At 36.0% G+C, this 21,133-nt stretch overlaps 2 protein-coding genes across 7 annotated transcripts; both read left to right on the forward strand.

The window, feature by feature from the left end:
• The first annotated feature begins 474 nt into the window (after positions 1-474).
• LOC18424925 (uncharacterized) lies at positions 475-4,950 on the forward strand. Its single transcript, XM_088850131.1, is given in 3 exon segments — positions 475-2,126; positions 2,129-3,260; positions 3,263-4,950. Coding segments are annotated over 3 exon segments (2,541 nt in total). The 5' UTR covers positions 475-1,016; the 3' UTR covers positions 3,562-4,950.
• Positions 4,951-6,134: 1,184 nt separating this feature from the next.
• LOC110006422 (uncharacterized) lies at positions 6,135-17,699 on the forward strand. Of its 6 annotated transcripts, none has more exons than XR_016043159.1 (8): positions 6,135-8,015; positions 8,829-8,861; positions 8,994-9,104; positions 11,356-11,464; positions 11,590-11,667; positions 12,006-12,039; positions 12,130-12,198; positions 15,232-17,699. XR_016043159.1 is itself a non-coding variant. In XM_088850127.1 (5 exons), exons 1-5 carry the CDS (start codon positions 7,931-7,933, stop codon positions 17,185-17,187), a joined length of 426 nt encoding a protein of 141 aa, XP_088706253.1. In that variant the 5' UTR covers positions 6,135-7,930; the 3' UTR covers positions 17,188-17,699. The 6 variants fall into 6 exon arrangements, 4 of the variants coding, with proteins under 4 accessions (XP_088706253.1, XP_088706254.1, XP_088706255.1 ...); XR_016043160.1 differs by having other exon boundaries at positions 17,168-17,699; XM_088850127.1 differs by lacking the exons at positions 11,590-11,667; positions 12,006-12,039; positions 12,130-12,198 and having other exon boundaries at positions 17,100-17,699.
• Positions 17,700-21,133: the final 3,434 nt, after the last annotated feature.

A 21,133-nucleotide genomic window follows, 5' to 3' on the forward strand; every position in this document is an offset into this window, starting at 1 on the left:
AAATTCTTGTTACCAAAAGTATTTCGTGTACAATTTGAAGTGATGATTTATTTTGTTTTTGTAAGGGAATGGGTGCGGTGTGCATAGAGCCGAATCTCTAAATAATCAAAATAAAGCAAACCCTCAAATAGAGTCGATAAATGTGATTTTGATATTAGAAATTTTTGTGATAGTATTAAATATATTTTAATCTTTAATTATAAAATTTAAATATTTAAAGATAGTGTAAATGGATCAGAACTATAAAAGCTTGAAAATATTAAAAATTGACGGTCTAAAAATACATTACAAGATTTATTATTTTTAAATTTTAAATTCATTTTTTTTCTCATATCTATATAACTTGATGTCGAGATGATCAATTTGAAGATATTTAAAAGTCAAAACCTCTTCTAATTAAATTTTTGAGGTGGGCTCTAATTTGATCGTTTAGAGCCTGGGATCTACATGCACTTTTTCCTTTATGAATAATGCTGACACTAAGTAGTGAGAGGGGACAGATTCTCACTCGGAACTCTGAGCACCACGACTCATTCCCTGTCCACGTGTCTAAGCCCTTACTCTCTTGCTCTCTCTAAGTAACTTCCCCTCTCTCTCTTGATTTCCCTTCTTTCCTACGATTAATACTGTGAGATGAAATCAGAAATTAGAACCTCGAGAATTGGTCATCATCTCTATCCAGGCGTGGGCTTGCCAAGTCATGGCCACTCCCACTCCCATTGTTTCCTGCAACTCCTCGCCCCCAACCTTTCTCTGTTCTCTCTCTTCAAAGGCTTTGCACTGCTTCTTCCTCTGTTGTTCAGGGAAGAACCGATTCAGATACGGTGAGCGCAAGGAGAGAGATAGAGAGGCGAATCGAGTGTTGCTGCCAAATGAGAACAGATGGTTGGTTGGAAAGGGCCCTCTCTCTCTTCTAAGGTATGCTCAAATCCTCAATCAAACCCTCTCGCTCCACCTGTAATCTCTTGTTGGGGTCATTCAAAAGACCAGACCAGGCTCTGTCTCTGTATAAAACCATGGCCGGAGCTGGAATTTCACCTAATTTTCAAATGTTGCACACGTTACCCAACTGTTTTTGCGAATTCCAGAGGACCCATTTGGCACTTGGGGTTATCGGTCGCATTCAGAAGCTTGGTTACCCTCTCTCTGTTATCCTGTTGAATATGGTGATGAATGGACTGTCCAAGGAGGGGCAAGTCGTGAGGGCGATAGAGCTCTTCCATGGCATGCAGAATTACAAGCTTTTGCCTAATGTCTTTTCATTTAACACCCTGATCAATGGGCTCTGTAAAGCCCAAAAAGTGGAAGAAGCTATGGCTATGCTTAAAGAAATGGGGAAGAGAGGGTGTCAACCAGACGTCGTGACGTATAATATACTCATGAATGGTCTCTGCAAAGAGGGCAGCACAGAAGAGGCGATGCATTTGTTAGAGAAGATGTATCGCAATGACCTGAACCCCAATGTCTTTGCATTTAACGCTCTGATCAATGGGTTTTGCAAAGCTGATAGGGTGGAAGAAGCCTTGGCTTTGTACAAAGGAATGGGGAAGATAGGTTGTCAACCAGATTTTGTCACATATAGCACACTCATTGATGGCCTCTGCAAGGGTGGGAGAATAAAGGAGGCAATGTCTTTCTTGGAGGAGATGTGTCACAATGGCTTGAAAGCAGATGTTGTCACATATTGCACTCTTATGAATGTGCTATGCAAAAAAAATAAGGTGGAAGTAGCCTTGGATTTACTCAAAGAAATGGGGAAGATGGGATGTCAACCAAATGTTGTCACATATAGCACTCTCATCGCCCTTCTTTGTAAGGGCGGAAGAACGGAGGAGGCAATGTCTTTGTTGGCTCAGATGTTTCACAGTGGCTTGAACCCAAATGTAGTCATACATAACATTCTTATAAATGTGCTATGCAAAAGAAATGAGCTGGAAGAAGCATTAACTTTTTACAAAGAAATTGGGAAAAGTGGGTGTCAACCAAACATCATCACGTATAGCACACTCATTGATGGTTTTTGCAAGGGCCAGAGAACAAAGGAGGCAATGTCTTTGTTAGAGGAGATGTATGACAATGGCTTGAACCCAAATGTTGTCACATATAACACTCTTAAAATGCATTGTGCAAAATGAATAAAGTGGAAGAAGCCTTGGCTTTGCAAAAAGAAATGGGGAGGAGAGGTTGTCAACATGATGTTGTCACATACAGCATACTCCTTGATGGCCTTTGCAAGGGTAAGAGAACAGAGGAGGCAATGTCTTTGTTAGAGGAGATGTATCAAAATGGCTTGAACCCAGATGTTGTCACGTATAACACTCTTATGAATGCACTATGCAAAAGAAATAAGGTGGAAGTAGCCTTGGCTTTGCACAAAGAAATGGGGAGGATAGGATGTCAAGCAAATGTTGCCACATATAACATACTCCTTGATGGTCTTTGCAAAGGTGGAAGAACAGAGGAGGCAATGTCTTTATTGGAGGAGATGTATCACAATGGCTTGAACCCAGATGTGGTTATGTATAATACTCTTATAAATATGCTATGCCAAAGAAATAAGGTGGAAGAAGCATTGAAATTTTACAGAGAAATGGGGCAAAGTTCGTGTCAACCAAATGATTTCCCCTATAATGCAGCGATCGATGGTTCTTTCAAGGGTGGCAGAACAAAGGAGGCCATATCTTTGTCGGATGAGATATATTGCAGCAGCTTGAACCCAGATGTTATCACATATAACACTCTTATGAATGCATTGTGCAAAACAAATAAGGTGGAAGAAGCCTTGGCATTGCACAAAGAAATGGGGAAGAGAGGATGTCAACCAGATGTTGTCACATATAACACACTGATCAATGGTCTTTGCAAGTGCGGTAGAACAGAGGAGGCAATTTCTTTAACATTTTGATCAAGCAAAGCCGATAAGGTGGAAGAAGCCTTGGATTTTCACAAAGAAATGGGGAAGATAGGGTGTCAACCAGATGTCGTCACGCATACTACCCTAACATATGGTCTTGGCAAGGATGGAAGAACAGAAGAGGCAATGGCATTGTTAGAGGAGATGTACCACAATGGCCTAAACCCAGATGTTGTCACTTATAACACTCTTGTAAATGCTTTATGTAAAAGAAATAAGGTGGAAGAAGCTTTGGCTTTGCACAAGGAAATGGGGAAGAGAGGATGTCAACCAGATGTTGTCACATATAACACAGTTATTGATGGTCTTTGCAAGGGCGGGAGAATGGAGGAGGCAATGTCTTGTTGGTGGAAATGTGTCAAAATGGCTTGAAGCCAGATATTGTTAACCATAGCACTCTTATAAACGTGCTATGCAAAAGAAATAAGGTGGAGGAAACCTTGGCTGTGCTTAAAGAAATGGGGAAGAGAGGATGTCAACTGGGTGTCGTCACGTATAGTACTCTAATAGCTGGTCTTTGCAAGGATGGGTGACTAGAAGACGCAATGCCTTTGCTAGAGGAGATGTGTGACAATCACTTGAACCCGAATGTCTTCACATTTAACATTATTGTCAATGGGCTCTGCAAAGCCCATAAGGTGGAATAGGCCTTGGCTTTGCCCAAAGAAAAGGGAAAGGTTGGGTGTCCACCAGTTGTCATCGCGTGTAGTACATTAGAGATTGTCTTTGTAAGGATGGGAGAACAGAAGAGGCAAGGCAATTGTTAGAAGAGATACAACATCCTAAACTCCAATGCACACATTACTCTCTTATAAATGTGCTATATAAAACCAATGGTGTGGAAGGAGCCTCGGGAATATGCAAACGAAATGGAAAGGTAAGGTTGTCACGCCTAATATTGTCACATATAATGCTCTCATGGATGATCTTTGCAAGGATGGAGAAATAGAGGAGGTGATGTTCTTTTCTGCAGGGGGATTAACTGTTATGGTCTAAATCCAAATGTTTCTGCATAGAGCTCTCTGATGAATGGCCCATGTGAATTCAGAAATGTGAAACAAGCCTTGATCTTATTCAAACTAATGCCGAAGTGATTTTTTATCCCGATATTACCGCATATAACATGCTCATAGATGGGTTCTACGGGATGCATAAAGGGGATGGAGCAATGAGCGTCTACACATACTTGATTGGCTAGGGGCTTGAGTGCTGCATCGGCATCCTCAATCAGATGCTCGTAAAACAATGAAAATAAAACTTCAATTCTGAGAGGGCCCCAGCTAAAACAATTGTTGATATATGCTAGGCGGACAGTTTGCTGTTTCCAACTTGTGGTTGTTTCACCATCCCGAACTATCTTCGGAAGATGGCTACAAATGGAAAACACTGAATATAGTCATCTGCAGGCTGCATCATAACTTGCCATAGCAAAAACTACAGTGGTTTGCACTTGTATTATGGGAAACCTGTCTTCTTTGTTGCTACCAAGGATATTGTTACTATGATTTCTTACACACATCACTCTAATAAATGTGCTATATAAAACCAATGGTGTGGAAGGAGCCTTGCAAATATGCAAAGAAATGGAAAGGTAATGTTATCCGCCTAATATTGTCACATAAAAGGCTCCCATGGATGATCTTTGCAAGGTTGGCGAAATAGAGGAGGTGATGTTCTTTTTTTTGGAGGGGGATGAACTTGAATGGTATAAATCCAAATGTTTCCACATTAAGCTCTCTGATGAATGGCCCATGTGAATCCAGAAATGTGAAACAAGCCTTGATCTTATTCAAATTAATGTGAAAGGTATTGTTTGTCCCGATATTACCGCATATAACATGCTCGTAGATGGGTTTTGCAGAATGCATTAAGGGGATGGAGCAATGTGCATCCACACAGAAATGATTGACTAGTGTTTTGAGTGAGATTCTACTACATGTGGTATCTTGATGAACGTGCTGACTAAAACTGGTGAGGTCGAGGCTGTAATAAGTCTTTTCTATGAAATGAAAAAGTTGACGCAAGTTCCCACTCAAGCTGCGTATACTGTATTCCTGAATGCATTGTGCAAAAATGGTGATTTAGAGGATGCCATGAGTTTGTTTCAAGCAAGGTTGTACTGATCGTGCAGTTGACTTGGACACGCTCGAGTAACTTGCACTCGCAGGATGCCTTGCGTGAGGACAACACAAACTTGGAGGTAAATCATCATCATCATCAAAGCTTTTTCCCAACTAAAACTTGGGGGTAAATAATGGACAAATTTTTATATTAACAACATTAGATTTATTTTATGATTGATTTAGTATTTATTAAATCTATTATAAATGACTTATGTTGGCTTTGTTTATCGTTTTTTAGGGTTTTATATTTTTTAAATATTTTTTAGATTTTCTAATTTTCTGAGAAACTGATCTTTAGACAAATTTCTTTTTCTTGTATACCTTTTTGAGAACTTATTCTCATCTTTTATATACATGTTCTGTTGCTTATCATTTTCTTTGTTTTTTTTGCTTTTTTCAAAATTTTAACAATTTTTCCTTTTTTTCCAACTCTGTTTTTTGCCGTTTTTGAGCTCAATGCCGAGCTGATTAAAAGAATATTTGTTTTCAAGTGATGAATGAAGGTTCAACTCCAATATCCTGATCAATGGGGCATGTTAAGCAAGGAAGCATCAAGTCGCAAGCTAATTCCTTAAGGATGTTATCCAAAGAGGTCTCATTCCTAATATGGAAACATATTCTGTTGTAATCGGTATGTTCTGCTAGTCAGGTTGAATGGATGAAGCGAAGGGATTGTTTGAAGGCTTGACTGTGAATGGTTATACACCAGATGCTATGATATGTGCATCGTTATTGAAGTGTTTCAGCTATGTAGGGCAGTTCTTAGTTCATGGGGTTACTCCATCAAATAGCATGTATCTGATGAGCAATTCGTATTTACAATGTCTTATGTCTAATGAATTTTGAAAGTGTATAGAATCACTTTCAAAATTTTCTTGAGCCAGAGAACTGACTAGTATCTCATGCAGTGATTTATTAAGGAGGCTCCAAAAGTTGCATCGCATAAAGGTGGCAATAAAGTTCAAACATGGCTGATAACTGCTGTAGCATGAATGAATTGCAATGGTGGATTGTTGTTCTTTACAAATTCGACTGAAATCTTCTTGTCTCCTCTTGATTTCTATTTAAATTATTATGATTCCAAATCTAGTTGCTTTTGATAGAGTAATACTTCTCAAAGGAGATTTTGTGGTAATAGTAGCCCTTGGTCTCTAAAAATGTGTGTTTAAATGGGGTCCACAAGATGTAAACGTGCAAAATGGTGGTATATCAGCTTTTAAAAAGATCTTCCTTTTTTATATAATTATTAGGTTTTCAAAGATTTCTTGGTCTTCATGAGAGCTTTGCATGTCTCTCTTTTAATGTATTTCAAAGGAACCTCATCCGCGACTTTCCTGCACCAATAGCAAAACCTTATCGACACCTACAACCCTCATGCCTCTCGGTCCAGCTTTTAGTCCCCTCCCCCTGTAGGCCAGACCAAATTAAATTCCGACGGATGTTCGCTCGAAAACCCAGGCCCAGCAGGGGTGGATGGAGTCTTCTGAGACCATCTCAGGAACATTCTCACCTCTTTTTCTAGGAACATTGGTCATCCCGACTCAGAACCAGCTGAGTCCACGACCTTCCTCTCCAGACTTAGGCCTTTCGACTTCGCTGAGGGTCAACCCCTGATCATCGAAGAGATGCTCAAAACATTATCATGGAGGCATACCTGGCCGGGAATCCAACGCCCTGGCAGACCAACTGGCTAAAGATGGAGAGCATTCCAGCATTATGTGACCCAGTGTGCCTTGGTTTTTTGTATATTGCTTTTCCTTTTTCTTATGCAAGGGTTTTTAGGTGCTTGCTCTAACCCATTTTTTGTAAAGGGATACCATCCTTGGTAAGTCTATTTTTTGGCAAGAGGCCCGGCCTGTGGGTTTTCATGTACTTACTCCTTATAATACAACAATTAACACTTATAAAAAAAATGTACTTAAAAGAAATTTTTGATGAGAGATATAGATGGAAACTCACTATCAAACTGTAGCATCTCTTGGTCACTTGTCTGAAAGCCTTCCATGATCCAGTGTGAACAACATGGATTGTTCTTAGATGCAGTGAACTTGGGTGTAACAGGTACCTGAGCATTACATTTCTTCCCCATTTGTGGTAATATTGCTATGATTTAGTTTTGATGAGCATCCTCCTTGTAATCGTCATCAGTCACTGATAAACCCCCCTGGTTCTCTCACAAGAGAGTATGAATCCAAACCCTTTATCTGACGATTTCTTTCTCTCACAGGTGACTAGGGCAATAAATTTTCTTCACTTTGTATGGCATTTTCACTACATAATACTTTTAAAAAGAATAATCCCTATTACTTTCCAAAATTAAAAAGAGAATACTCCAGATTATTTTCCTTCAGATGCTTACCTGGTCTTGTTTCAATTGAACAATGTGGCTCCAAATCCTTCCATTGTAAATGGCTGCTGCTCTAAACAGTAAAACCTTCCTCTATGATGGCTGTCATTGGCCTTCTCATAAGGATGCCCTAGTGCTGAAACCGACAATGCTGAAATCCTCTTTTGCCAATCATGTGCTTGCAATATCTAGTTCTCTCACCATGTCCTACTTGTTATCACAAAGTTAGAATTTTTTCAAAATAATTAGACATTATTTTGTGATAATTATTTTTCAATGCTCTACTTGAAAATAACTTCGGAAATAACAATTGTGAAATTATTTTCGAATAATTTCCTTCCCAAATATGTTTTCTGAAATCAGATTCTTATGAGTCAATAGTTCGAAAATTTGGACTTGGTATGTCTTTTAAAAGAAGATGACTATAATTGCTAATAACAAGGCAAATGCAGCTTGAGATGCACATTTGTGTGCTCGATCAGACATATGTGTGATGCATGCATATGTTATTGGGAGTTTTGTGATACAGAAAGGAACTAAGAAGAGATGTGCAGAAATCAACCAAGAAAAAAGAAAAATAAAGATGGCCATGAATCTAGTACAATGACAGCTTGTTCGAAGACTCCAAAAGGTAACGAAGGGATAACTACTAATGAAACTTGGTACAACATGGATGCACTTATTGTTCTTTGTGCATGTTGATACACTATGGAGACGGCTTACACCTTATTCACCTTTCTTCTAAAAGTATCATAGTAAAAGTACTTAATACTGCCCCTTACTTTATATAAAATTTTTCCTTCTTTTAATGGTACATGCTAGTAAAAATTACTTAGTGCCATTGAATGTTACACCTCCTCTTCTTTGAATGATGTATGGAAATGTGTCTGAACGACTTTTTATGAATTTGATATTTTTTAGAGAAAATTATAGATACTCCAAAATGAATTTTGTAAAAATTCTACCCTTAAGACTTTTAGTAACGCACTCTAAACCCAGTTACCGTTTTTTCTTGCTTTTTCCCCAATCAAAAAGTAAATCATTTACATACTAAACGCCATTCCTCGATCTCTCTCTCTCTGTCTCTCTACCCCCTCTCTCTCTCTCTCTCTCTCTCTCTCTCTCTCTCTCTCTCTCTCGCTCTCTCTGAACTTGGCTTCAGAAGCATGTGACCAGTCCGGCACATTTTTGTGTCGGACCTCAAAAACGTTTCGATCCCATACAATTTTTTCGATCCGACACAAAATTATGCTTGTGTCGGACCGGTCACAAGCTCCTGGAAATGCAGAAGGCCCATAAGATGGTCTAATTTGTTGTGCATTAAACTGGTTGATATTACATTGCTCTGTAATGTTACAAAGTTTTGATTCTGTATAGGAAGCACTATCTGAACTACTTATCATATTTTATTTGAATTTTTCTTTTCTTTTTCTTTTTATCTCAGCATCAGCAAAAGGGAAGGCGACTGCAGCAAAAGGTGTGTATCCTTGGCTCTTGGTTTTCGAATGAATTTAGATTTCCAATTTTACTGAATTTTAACGTTCTTTATCAATTTGAAAATCTAGTTGTGGGCATTCTTGTTTTGTTATGTTTTGATGGCTGTTTGTAGATGCAAATGTAGGGAAAGAAAATTGGGACAAGGCAGGAAAAGCGGGTGAGGGCAGTTTGTCACGAGAAGGAAAGAAAAGTGCACCAGTTGTGGAACTAAACATTGAGCAAGGTTTTTGTCTCTTTTAATTGTCATCAACTTCTCTTTATCATTTTTTTTTCTCGTCTCTGTTGATTCATACCATGGCCCCATGATCTCCAAACGTTTGCTTTTGAAATTCTTCTTTGATTTTTTATTTCCTTTACGTGAAATGATGTCATTGATTATAGAGAATAAAGTGTGGTAAATGAGATCAATATGGGTTTCCGTGAGAAATGGATGTGACAAAGGGTTTCTTAGGAGGCGAGTTTGTTGAAAATGAAGTTATAGGAGCAAAAGTTATTTGGAAACTAAGAAATGAAACGATATGGATGCCTAGTAGATGCAATTTGCCATGATCAATATGCTTTAATTCGGGTAGTTTGGACTTGTATAGTTAGGGGAAATTTATACTATTATCTCTTATAATTGGCAAATTCCCTTGATTAAGAACTTTAAGTACTTTATTTTTTTATTTTTTTTTCCTTTTTCACTTTTTTCTTGTGCTTGAGAGATCAGTTTGGGGCTTGAATGCGGAACTGATTTTTTGTGACCAAGCCAGTTCGGAAATTGAATTTCGGAACTGGTCCTTCAGGTTAAAATGAATTATGACTGAAAAAGTGGCAAGTTCCAAACTGCCCTTTTTGCAGCTCCACAATAGAGCAATACACTATGCTCCAGCAGGAGCACATTTTATGCTTAGCCCTTTGAATAAAGTACATTTTTAAGTGAAGAATTTAAAATTTGTTATTTGAAATAATCATTCAGTGATTCTAAAGAGGATCCTAAAGTTTTAGTTAAAAAAATATATTTTACCTGAGTGAGTAAGTGTAGTGTGTTGTTTTAGGAGCACCTGTAACAAAAAAAAAATATAGAAGGTGTTGCTTGTTAGATGATGTCATCTCGTTAAATGCAGCAACCATTTTACACCTAAAAACTTTGTTGTTTACAGGTGCTTTCATAGTAGCACACTGTATACATATTTGATTGGGTAAACTTTACTTTTTTAATTTAAAAATTTTGGACCACACTTTAGAATCACCCAATCATCGTTCCCGTCCAATAATTGTTCTCGAAGTTCTTCGTTTCTGTGTAGAAGCAAACTCTCCATATTTATGACCAACCTTTCCTTTAGTGATCTTAAAACGAACATGACTTTTTCCATTGTAAATTCGTACGGAGTCAACGAATTCCGGCTGAATAGAAGATCTATGTGACCAAATTCTCTTGAATCTTTTTTGAGAAGAAAATTTTAAAGTTTTGATAAAAATATATTTTATTTGAGGGATTGAGTGTATAATGTGCCCCGACCGGAGCACTTTATACATTTTGTTTGGCAGGAATATACCAAGGGTGCCGAACTACACTTTTTATTTTTCTTTTTTTTTCTAGCATGTAGCACTAGTTGGGAACTTTGGAACTTCAGGTTTTGAACCATCCTAGTTATGCAAACATTAGTATAGAACTTCAAGTTCCTAACCAGCTCTCAGACATAAAAAAGGAAGACGTCAATTTCTGAACTATGGGTATTTTGGGAAAATAAAATAAAAAAACAAAAAAGGGTGTTAGGAACCTAACCAATATGCCGAAAACCCTTGGGCGATGGAAACGTGAAAAGTTAGGCCCTTAACCCACCTAGGATCGTTACATACCACCACGCTCTGCAGTCGACGTCCTCGGCGGCTATTAGTCTAGGGTGGCTTTCACACTATGGCCAGTCGACATCCTTGGCGGCTATCACTCTTTGGTGGCTCTCACTCTATGGCGGCTCTCACTCTGTTCAGGTAGCCCTTTCCACAGGTTGCTCTTTTCTAGGATTTGAACCTGGGTCGCAGTGGTTGCCCTGATACCAAATGTTCGTTACCTAACCAATACGTCCCAAACCCTTGGGTGATGGAAACTCAGAAAGTTAGATTCTTAACCCACCTAGGATCGTTACAAAGGGACATGGGTGTAAAATATGAAAAAAATGGGGACACTTTTAATTCCTCAGATTATAGAGGATATTAGTGTAAATTTCCTATATAAATAGAGAAGAGTTTCAGTGGATACGACGCCTGATATCGTGGCTCCAATGACTGCCAACCTTATTTTTTCAACCATGTAACCCATATACTTCAAGCCTCAAGTCAACCCTGCTATGGGCTTTTTCCTATACATTGAAATTCCCAAATCTTCATGGAGGACTTTTGATTCTCTCTTATTAGACTCTCCGTCAGGAATAAAAAGATTCTCTCTTTTTGAAATTGTAACTTATTGTGGTTTCTATGTATGTTTATTGCAGAACTTCCAAGTGACTCAAGATGTCTGATGGACTGTAAGGCAGCCATTATGTTAGAGAGAATTGAAGAGCAGCTGCGGACATTATCTAAACCAGCAATCAAAATTCCTCGGTAAGACAACTTACAATTAGTGTGCTTATTTCAGTTTGTTATAATAGAAAATTCCCTTTATAATTTCAAGCAAACGCTAGTGCATGTTTGATGCTGAATGTTTGTAAGAAGCTTGTTTGTTTTAGATCTTTCAACCTAGGATTGAAGTATGCAAAGAGCTGCACCTATTATAAGAAACCTGAGTCTGTGAAACAAGTCTGAGAGTATCCTTACTTCTGATAAAGTTTCTGTTGGTTGTATATTAGTTTAGTATACTTGCATGGCTTGGCTTGGCATTTTATATGGCTTGTAGTCAACCATATTTTTTCTTACTTCTATCATCTAAGTTAGATATCAATTGATGTGAATGTTAAAACTCTTTTTTTTTTTAAATGATTTATTATTGCCAAATCCAGTAATTTGAATCAATAGTGCTTTATATGCTGGTTACTGACCTTCTCAAGACTGCGTTTCTGGATTATTCTTAGTCTTCATTGTTCATGATACATCTGGTGCTGTATTCTATTCTAAGTTTCTAATTGGACTCTTAACTTCAAGTTAGACATCTTGGAAGATACCAGCTCTCAGATGTTGAGGTATGAAAATCATGTGTGTTTGGAGTCAAGTTGGAGCTTAAGTTAATTCTTTTAGATACAATATTTTTTAACTCATACTCTTTACTGCAGTCATGTTTGATTGCTAATGCTCACCCAGAAACAGTTGAAGAAGTGTACTCTTTCGTGCGATCCTTTAAGGTGAATCTAGTACATTTCGAACTTTCTTTTTATAGTCTGATTGGTAGAATACTGCTTTTCTAGATTGAACCATGGTTGAGGCATCCCATTATGTCTATTTTAATGGCTTGTTGCCTTCTTGATACATTTGCAACTTAGTTACTGGGTTTGCCCAACTTGGTGGTGATCCTACCAAGCAGCAATCACATATTCTCAGAGTGGGATTGTAGGTGGATCCTGCCTCATATTGGGGGAACATGATTCCAATCCCTTAGAGTTCGGTCAATAGAATCGCTAGGTAAAAACGTCTTAAATGCATGTCCGTCAAAAAAAGCTAAGTAATAATAAAGTTCCAAAATCATGTCCTGTATAGTTTTCCAAAGGGAAAAGCTTAATGACAATTATCACCGACGATAGCTGGATTTATCATGAGAAATCAAGGGCCAATAATATCTCCAATTTTATCTTGATAAAAAATGGTATACAATAACAATAGATAGCATTTCAAAAATTAAGTTTTGAAAAAACTGAACTAAAAAATAGCTAATTTACTTGGTTGTATATCATATTGCTAAAAGGTATCTCAGAAGGGTGTGGTTTGTATAGGGCCTAGGCCTTAAACAATCAAAGTAAGGTGCACCTGCTAATAATGTCGAAAGATGTTTCAATACTAGAAATCTTTACGATGGCTTGAAAATTTATATTCATCTCTAATTAAGAAATTTAAAGCTTAAAAAATAGTGCAAATCGAGCATATCTATGAAAATTTGAAAATATTGAAAATTGACGGTCCGGAAAAAGTACTACGAGATACACGATTTTCAAGACTTGAAATCCATTTTTATCACGTCTATACATCTTAAGGTCGAGATGATCGATTTGAGAATTTTTGGGCATCGAAACATCCTCTTCTACTGAATATGTAATGTGCACCTTAATTTGATTGTTTAGGGCCTCACCCTTATATAAGTTTTTTCCATTTCTAAATCCTATATTTTATCATTTTTTGAAGACTAAATTTTTGGAAGAAGCTTAAGGATATCTCAGAATTTTGAAATTTGAAAAGTAATCATACCTAAGAACACGTGTGAAAGTCTTATATAATATTTTTTTATAGGGAAGGTATACTTCCATCATCATCATCAAAAGCCTTTTCCCAACTATTTGGGGTTGGTTGGAAGGTATACTTCCATAAGAAATAATAGTATGATATTTCAATATATTGAATTTCCAATAAAATTTCAATAAATACCCGACAATAAGACCAAACTGATAATATCCCAATAAAAGTTTTCAATGATATTATCACAATAGCAATAATTTCCACAACGGTGAAAAGAGATTCTTTAAACCATATCTAGCCCCCCAAAAAAAAAAGAAAAAAGAAAAATAAAGTCTTATATGCATGTCAATCAAAGAAAAAAGAAATATTGATGCAAATCCATGTATGTTATATTTAAATAAACAAAGAAAGTTCTAAATATAATGGTTTCAAAATCACATTTAAAGAAGGATGGTGGGTCCAAGGTTAGCAGATTTGGATGAATTTTAATGTCTCTCTTATATTTCTCTGTATCTTTACGTATATATTTATTGATTATTCTATATTGACCTATGCTTTAGGGCATGTTTGGGTTGCCACTTCAGACCATTTTTAGAGGTTCAACCCATGGTTAAAATAAAGAGGTGGTTAACAATCTATGGCATGTGTGAATACCCAATGTCACATGACAATCATGTGGTTAGAGGGCCAAACCATGGATTGAAAAAAAGATCGAGCCCTCTTCTTTTTTTCATCCACAAAATGCGCACAGTTTGGTGGTGGCTCTCTTTCTGTTCAGTTTCAAACTCTCTTATCTCTCTAAGAACTCTCTCTCTCTAACCCAACTCTCTCTCTGTCCCACAGCTCTTTCACTCTCTCTCCAATTCAGAGCCCTCTATCTCAGTCTCGCTCTAACCCACGGCTCTCTGCAGCCAATGCGCTCCTATCTCAAGGGCTCTTTCTTAATGGCGATTTGGAAACCACAAAATGCCCTTGACCCTACAATTTGAACCTCTTTCACGAATCCCATTGTTGAAGGTCTCAAGATAGATTGAACTCTTCAGCTGTCCTAAAACAAGCCCTTGCTTTCTTATACTTCTCCCAAATTTGGGTGTATTTTATGGGGAACATGCAAAATCGATCAGGAACAGGAGTGGGTTCTTCTAGTGATGTAGGCATGGTGCTTTTGTGGACAAATTTAACAGAGTTTTTTGCAAGGTCTTGGGTTGGGTTTAGAGAGAGGCTGCCAGCTTGGAAAAGACAATTCGGTGGTGGACTTGCATGGTCTTTACTTTTTCTCTTAGGAAATATGAAATTATTTATAGGAGATAGCAATTGATTTGGCCCAAATTACTGCAGAAATAATTTAAAAGTTTGGGCAATTACATTTTGGTTTTAAAAGAAGTGTATTATTCCATATGGCCCTTGTGTTTTCCGAGAAGATAACATTTCCGAAGTTCAAACTAGAATGCAGTTGACAGTGAAGTTACAAAATTTGTGATAGTTTACGGAGGCGAGTAACAATAGCACTGGGGAACATGAGATGAAAATACTCTAAGGCGGACTCTGAATAGTGGAGAATTTAGGCAAGCTGTACTGGTTTTCTGTACTCTTTAGTGGAGGGGATGCATTGCAATAACTTGACTGATTTTGAATTGTGCCTGTGACCCTGTCTCAAAAAATCAACCCTGCATAACTGTGATTTGTGAAATGTAAAATCTTATCTTTGAAATCAGAAAAGTTAATGGTGTATGGTTTAGATGTTTTTCTTGAAATATTTAAAGTACTCCTTTTGCCAGGTATAGCTCAGAACCAGAGTAAGTCCTGAGCCAAGGATAGTCGTTAAACTTTTTTATTTGCCAAATATTAAGTTAAACAACCATTCCCTGATTATATTCAACGTATTTATTTTTCTCCATGTCAATCTTTTGCAACAAAACTGAACTCACCACTTTCTTATGTGAATCTTCTTTTCTGTTTTTCTTGAATCATATTTTTTAAATTGTTAACAGGCAAAGAAACATGTGAGTCATGGATCAGTCAGTAAAATGTTGTCTGACCTTGCAGAGATGGAAAGTTCCCAACGTGGCTCCCTTCAAGATCCCTGATAAAATAAAATCTTCCCATTTGTTATGGTTTAAAAGTTCTCTGCTATGTGGTGATGCTTGTCTGACTGGCCTCAGTTGGAAATATGGTGTATATTTACATTTAGCAGGATTCATCTGTTTTCCAACAAGGTTTATTGCTTTCTTCATTTTCACTTAGGGAGACTTGCACACCATGTCCGCATTATGCTGTGATTTTATGTTATTGCAAAAACCTAGTTGTTAGATGATGTTTTTTAGGTCTTGGACGGTGTTTTAAAATGCGGCTGCATCGCTGCATATGCGTCCGCATCAAGCACTATGCGCTGCCCAGCACATTGCATATGCCTGCATATGTGGTATGGAGAGATGTGCACATATCTCCACATTGAGCACATCAGGCCGCATAATCTGTCCGCTATTTTTTTAGAAACTGAACCCCTCAGGTAATAAGGTCATTTTGACCTTCAAAAATGGGGGAAAATCATTTTGTAGCCACATCCGTGGCTTTTATTGGATCCAATGTTGTCAGATTCGCTTCAGATCTTTCTTCGGTTTGGTTAAAAAATGAAGCAATTCGGTGCTTTGGCCAATTCGGAGGAAGACTTCGAATTTTTTTAAATTTAATATAAATATAAACTAAATATACATTTATATATACAAACACATTAAAATAATAAGGAAAATCAAAATAAAAAAATCAAAAACTAAAAAAAAATAAAGATACTAAATAGATTCAATTTATTTTATGTTGTGAGGATGTACATGACGAAGAGGTGGCTGCGTAAAAAATTATTTTCTTTTAATAAAAGTAAAAGAGGACAGTAGTGGAATTTTCTAAAGACGAGAGATGGGGCAAGGTGCTATTTGGAATGACAAATTGAGAGGGATGGGGCCACGTGGGGCAAGGTGGTACTTGGTGTACGTTGTAACACGCGCCTCATGTAGTTGGATTCAAGTAGATAGACCCCGCAATTTCATTTTGAATATGGCGAAATATCGTATGAAACTTTGAAATTATAGCTGCTATTCGCTTCGCTTCACTTCGGAGGTTGGAGGAAATCCGAAGACTTCGGTTGCTTCATCTGACGCGAAGCGAATATAACAACACTGATTGGATCGATTGAATCAAAAAAAATATAATGGGCAGAAATTTTATTTGTTGAAGCTCTTCGATTTGTGTATTTGTTGATGCTTGGTTGTTGTTTTGTATCTTTTGGGTGTTGACTTGATGCTTGGTTCTTCAATTTTATTTGATGATTGTATTGACTCTTCTTGAGCTTGACTTTTAAACTATTTAATCTTCATGGACTTTTAGTTTGTAGTATTTTGTAATTTTAAAGTTTGTGGTTGCAGATTTGTGCTTATGGTAGTTGACTGTTGAATGTTTTATGAAGCTAGTTTCAAGTTTCTAGTTTCTATCAGAGGATAGTGGATACAGAATCTCCGACTGCAGATGCTTTTGGAGTTAATGAATAAACGAAGTACTTATTATCGCATATAACACCACCCTATTTTTTCTATGCATTAACCTATATTTTTAGATTTGTTTTTTATATTTATTGACCACATCACGATGATGCTTCCGTCTCCAGACCGCATTGGCCCCCAGCACTTTTGGCCGCATTTCGCATTTTAAAACATTGGTATTGGACTCTGTTTTGGGCCTCTTTTCCGGTGGATACATAAATAATCTCTTGCTGTCAAAGGCTCAACTAGAAAACATAGTTCATATTTTTTTGATGCATTTTTTATATAGTTATGGTCTCTCCCTCCCTCCTATTGCACATGTGCAGGTACTCATTTGGTATGAGTTTGCAATTCTGTTGTATGCCACCTGATAGTTGTGAACTTTTGATATCAGACTTGCAGCACCGAAGCTGACCAAAGATGGATCATGACTGAGATCGCATTAAGAAGGTTTTTTGGTATTGAAACTGCACATTTGTATATTTCATGTATAGCTTTCATATCCTGAACAGTGAAAGGGATGGTTTCTCTTAGTCTAAACTCTAAACCCATACCATCCCAATGGACGGTCCAGATCAGGTTTTGTTGTGTGTAAGACTGGGACCATTTAGATTTCTCTTAGTCTAAACTCTAAACCCATACCATCTCAATGGACGGTCCAGATCAGGTTTTGTTGTGTGTAAGACCGGGACCATTTAGATCTTAAGCTTTATCAAATAGCTGATGCTGATGGCAAGCATTGCCCCAACAGATGGCTGTTCCTTTATCCAGAGATATGTTGAATTGCTTGATGGATTCTTATTTTTTTTGTATTACATACATCATTTGTGATATATGAGAACACAGGTGTTTATGCCTTAAATGGATGTGAGAGATCAACAGTACTATGTGAATATGCTTTAAATGGATGTGAGAGATCAACAGTACTATGTGAATGTTCATCAGTTAAGCACCACTGTCCATTTAGGGAAATGGAGTTGGATGATCTATTGTACCATAAATCATACACTATTGGTTTCCTTTTTCCTTGATCAGTAGATGCTTTTTCTGTTTCTTGAAAGGAATTGCTCTTCAATTAAGTAGAAGGGTTTGCTCTATGGGCCCTGTTTGGACCATTGTTACCGGGAGCGGGAGCTTCCGAGCGACGTCTCTGCCCAAAGCTCGGGGAGCGAGATCTGGTGGGTAAAAGTAGCGGATCATGATCCCGTATGAACAAGGAGCGCATTCCCAATACATCGGGATCGAGATCCCTATTTAACAGAACGCTTTCCATACCAATTGAGATTGTGTTCTCATATTCATTAGGATCGGGCTCCCATTGACAACAGAGTCGTGCCCCCATCTAAGAATGACCGTGTTCCTATTTGGAAAAGATCGAGCTCCATTCAAAAAATGATCGTGATCTGTGTATGATTAGTCCATGTTCCCATGGTAGAATTCTACTTTTATAAAAATTTGGTTTAAAATATAATTATTTGTTTAAAAAATTAATTTTATTTAAGAAGTTTCTTTTAGAATGTTTCGGGTAGGGATGGAGTTCCGAAAATGTAGGGATTGCGCGCCTAAAACTCAGGGAGCAGGGATCTAATTTATTCAGGAACGAGATCCTAAAATTTAAGGAAAACGTTCGTGTGGTATCGGGAGCAAGCTCCATTGTGAACGGGATCGAGAATCCTAAAAATAGGAGCGAGCTCTCAAAAAATAGGGAACGAGTTCAGATCGAGATCCCAGCTACGGAGCGCTGGAGCTGGGTTCCGGAGAGGGAGCGCCACCCTAGTTGAGTGTTCTTGGTAACTATGGTTTGGACTTCTGAACACGTCCAATGAAATGCGGGAAAATAACATTATTTTTAATCTCTCATATATCTTTTGGTGGTGTTTTGTTGTTAAGTGAGGGTCCTCTATTTCCAATATCTGTAAATCCATTTTTTCTCGTGTCCATGTATCTTGATGTTGACATGATCAATTTGAGGATATTTGGGTATCAAAATATCCTCTTCTAGTGAAATGTTTTAGGTATACTCTAAGGCCCGTTTGGATAGGAGGAAATTAGGAATTTTAGATATTTGAAATCCTAAAGAAATATATGGATTTTAAATATCAAGGAATGTTTCCATGCATTTCTCAAATCTCTTGTTTAGATAAACTATACAAAATGCATGGATTCTTTGCAATCACTTCAATGTCCATTGTTTGGTAACAAAACTTGATACAATTTCTCGCTCTAAAATTTTTATATTCTTTCTCTCTCTAAGACTCAAAATTGGGGATAGTGTATCTATAAATTTTTTGAGATAGTTTCTCTATCTAAAATTTGATATGTTTTCTCTCTCTAAAATTTAATATACTTTTTATCCATAATTTAAACTTTGAAATTGTCTATTTAAAAATTTCGAGATAATTTCTCTCTAAATTGTTTGGTGCTTTACTCTCTCTAAAATTTAATATAGTTCATCTTTCTAAAATTTTAAGATAATCTCTCTCTAAAATTTAAAACTTGATATAGTTCCCCTCTTCAATAATTTTGAGATAGTTCATCTCTCTAAACATTTTTTCACTCTCTAAAATATGATATAATTGTTGTATCAAATTTTAAGATACTTTCACTTTTTAAAAGCTAAAATTTGAAATAATTTCTCTCTAAAAGTTTTGCGATAGTTTCTTTTTCTAAAACATTTTATGTACTCTCTCTCTAAAAGTTGATATAGTTACTCTCTTAAATTTTAAAATTTAAGTAGTTTCACTCTCTAAAATATGATATAGTTGTTCTTTCAAATTTTAAGATACTTTCTCTTTCTAAAAGCTAAAATTTGAGATAATTTCTCTCTAAACATTTTGCGATAGTTTCTTTTTCTAAAAATTTTTATGTACTTTCTCGCTCTAAAATTTGATGTAGTTTTACTCTCTTAAATTTTAAGATGCTTTTTCTCTCTAAAACTTCAAGTTTCAGATAGTTTCTCTCTCTAGAATTTTGAAATAGTTTCACTCTTTAAAATTTGATAGTCTCTCAAAAATTTAATATAATTTCTCTATAAAGTTAAAAATTTGAGATATTTTCTTTCTCTAAAACTTAAATTTTGAGATAGTTTCTCTCTTTAAAATTTTGAAATAGTTTCTCTATTTAAAATTTGATATACTTTCTCTCTAAAGTTTAAAATTTAAGATACTTTCTATCTCTAAAACTTAAAATTTGAGATAGTTTCTCTCAAAATTTTTTTGAGATAATTTCTCTTTCTAAAAATTTCATGTACTTTCTTTATCTAAATTTGATATAGTTATATTTCCAAACTTTTAAAATACTTTCTTTCTCGAAAACATAAATTTTACGATAGTTTTTCTCTCTAAAAATTTTGTGATAGTTTCCGTCTCTAAAAGTTTTTAGGTAGTTTTTCTCTTTAAAATTTGATATAATTTTTATCTTAAACATTTTAATATATTTTCTCTCTAAAATTCCAAATCCAAGATAGTTTCTCTCTGAAACTCAAACTTCGTGATAGTTTCTTTATCTAAAAAATGAGATATTTCTCTATCTAAATTTTTTTGGCAGTTTCCCTTTCTAGAATTTATAATAATTTCTCTCTAAATATTTAAGAATACTTTCTCTCTCTACAATTTTAAGAATACTTTCTCTCTCTAAAAATAAAGATTTGATATAGTTTTTCTCTCTCTAAAAATTAAAATATGAGATTGTTTCTCTCTAAAAGTTTTGAAATAGTTTCTCTCTAAAAAATTGCATGTACTTTCTCTCTCTAAAATATGATAATTTCTATTTAAAACTTAATTTTTGAGATAGTTTCTCTCTAAATTTTGAAATAGTCTCTCTCTAAAATTTGATATAGTGTCTCTCTAAAATTTGATATACTTTCTCTCTAAAGTTTAAAATTTGAGATACTTTCTTTCTCTAAAACTTAAAATTTGAGATAGTTTATCTCTAAATTATTTTGAGGTAGTTTGTCTCTCTAAAAATAGTTTCTCTCTCCAAAATTTCACGTACTTTCTTCATCTTAAATTTGATATAGTTATATTTTCAAAATTTTATAATACTTTCTCTCTCTAAAACATAAATATTGCGATAGTTTTTCTCTCTAAATATTTTGTGATAGTTTCCGTTTCTAAAAGTTTTTAGGTAGTTTTTCTCTTTAAAATTTGTTATAATTTTTATCTTAAACATTTTAATATATTTTCTCTCTAAAATTCCAAATCCAAGATAGTTTCTCTCTGAAACTCAAACTTCGTGATAGTTTCTTTATCTAAAAAATGAGATATTTCTCTATCTAAATTTTTTTGGCAGTTTCCCTTTCTAGAATTTATAATAATTTCTCTCTAAATATTTAAGAATACTTTCTCTCTCTACAATTTTA

Source organism: Amborella trichopoda, chromosome 10 (assembly GCF_054954075.1).
Source record: "Amborella trichopoda isolate Santa Cruz 75 chromosome 10, AtrichopodaSantaCruz75HAP2 v2.0, whole genome shotgun sequence".
NCBI classification, from domain to species: Eukaryota; Viridiplantae; Streptophyta; class Magnoliopsida; order Amborellales; family Amborellaceae; genus Amborella; species Amborella trichopoda.

Coding starts and splice junctions, on each gene's coding strand:
- LOC110006422 (XM_088850127.1), top strand. CDS start 7,931: ATGTGCAGAAATCAACCAAGAAAAAAGAAAAATAAAGATGGCCATGAA. Junction 8,016..8,828: donor TTGTTCGAAGACTCCAAAAG/GTAACGAAGGGA, acceptor TTTTTATCTCAG/CATCAGCAAAAGGGAAGGCG. Junction 9,105..11,355: donor GGAACTAAACATTGAGCAAG/GTTTTTGTCTCT, acceptor TGTTTATTGCAG/AACTTCCAAGTGACTCAAGA.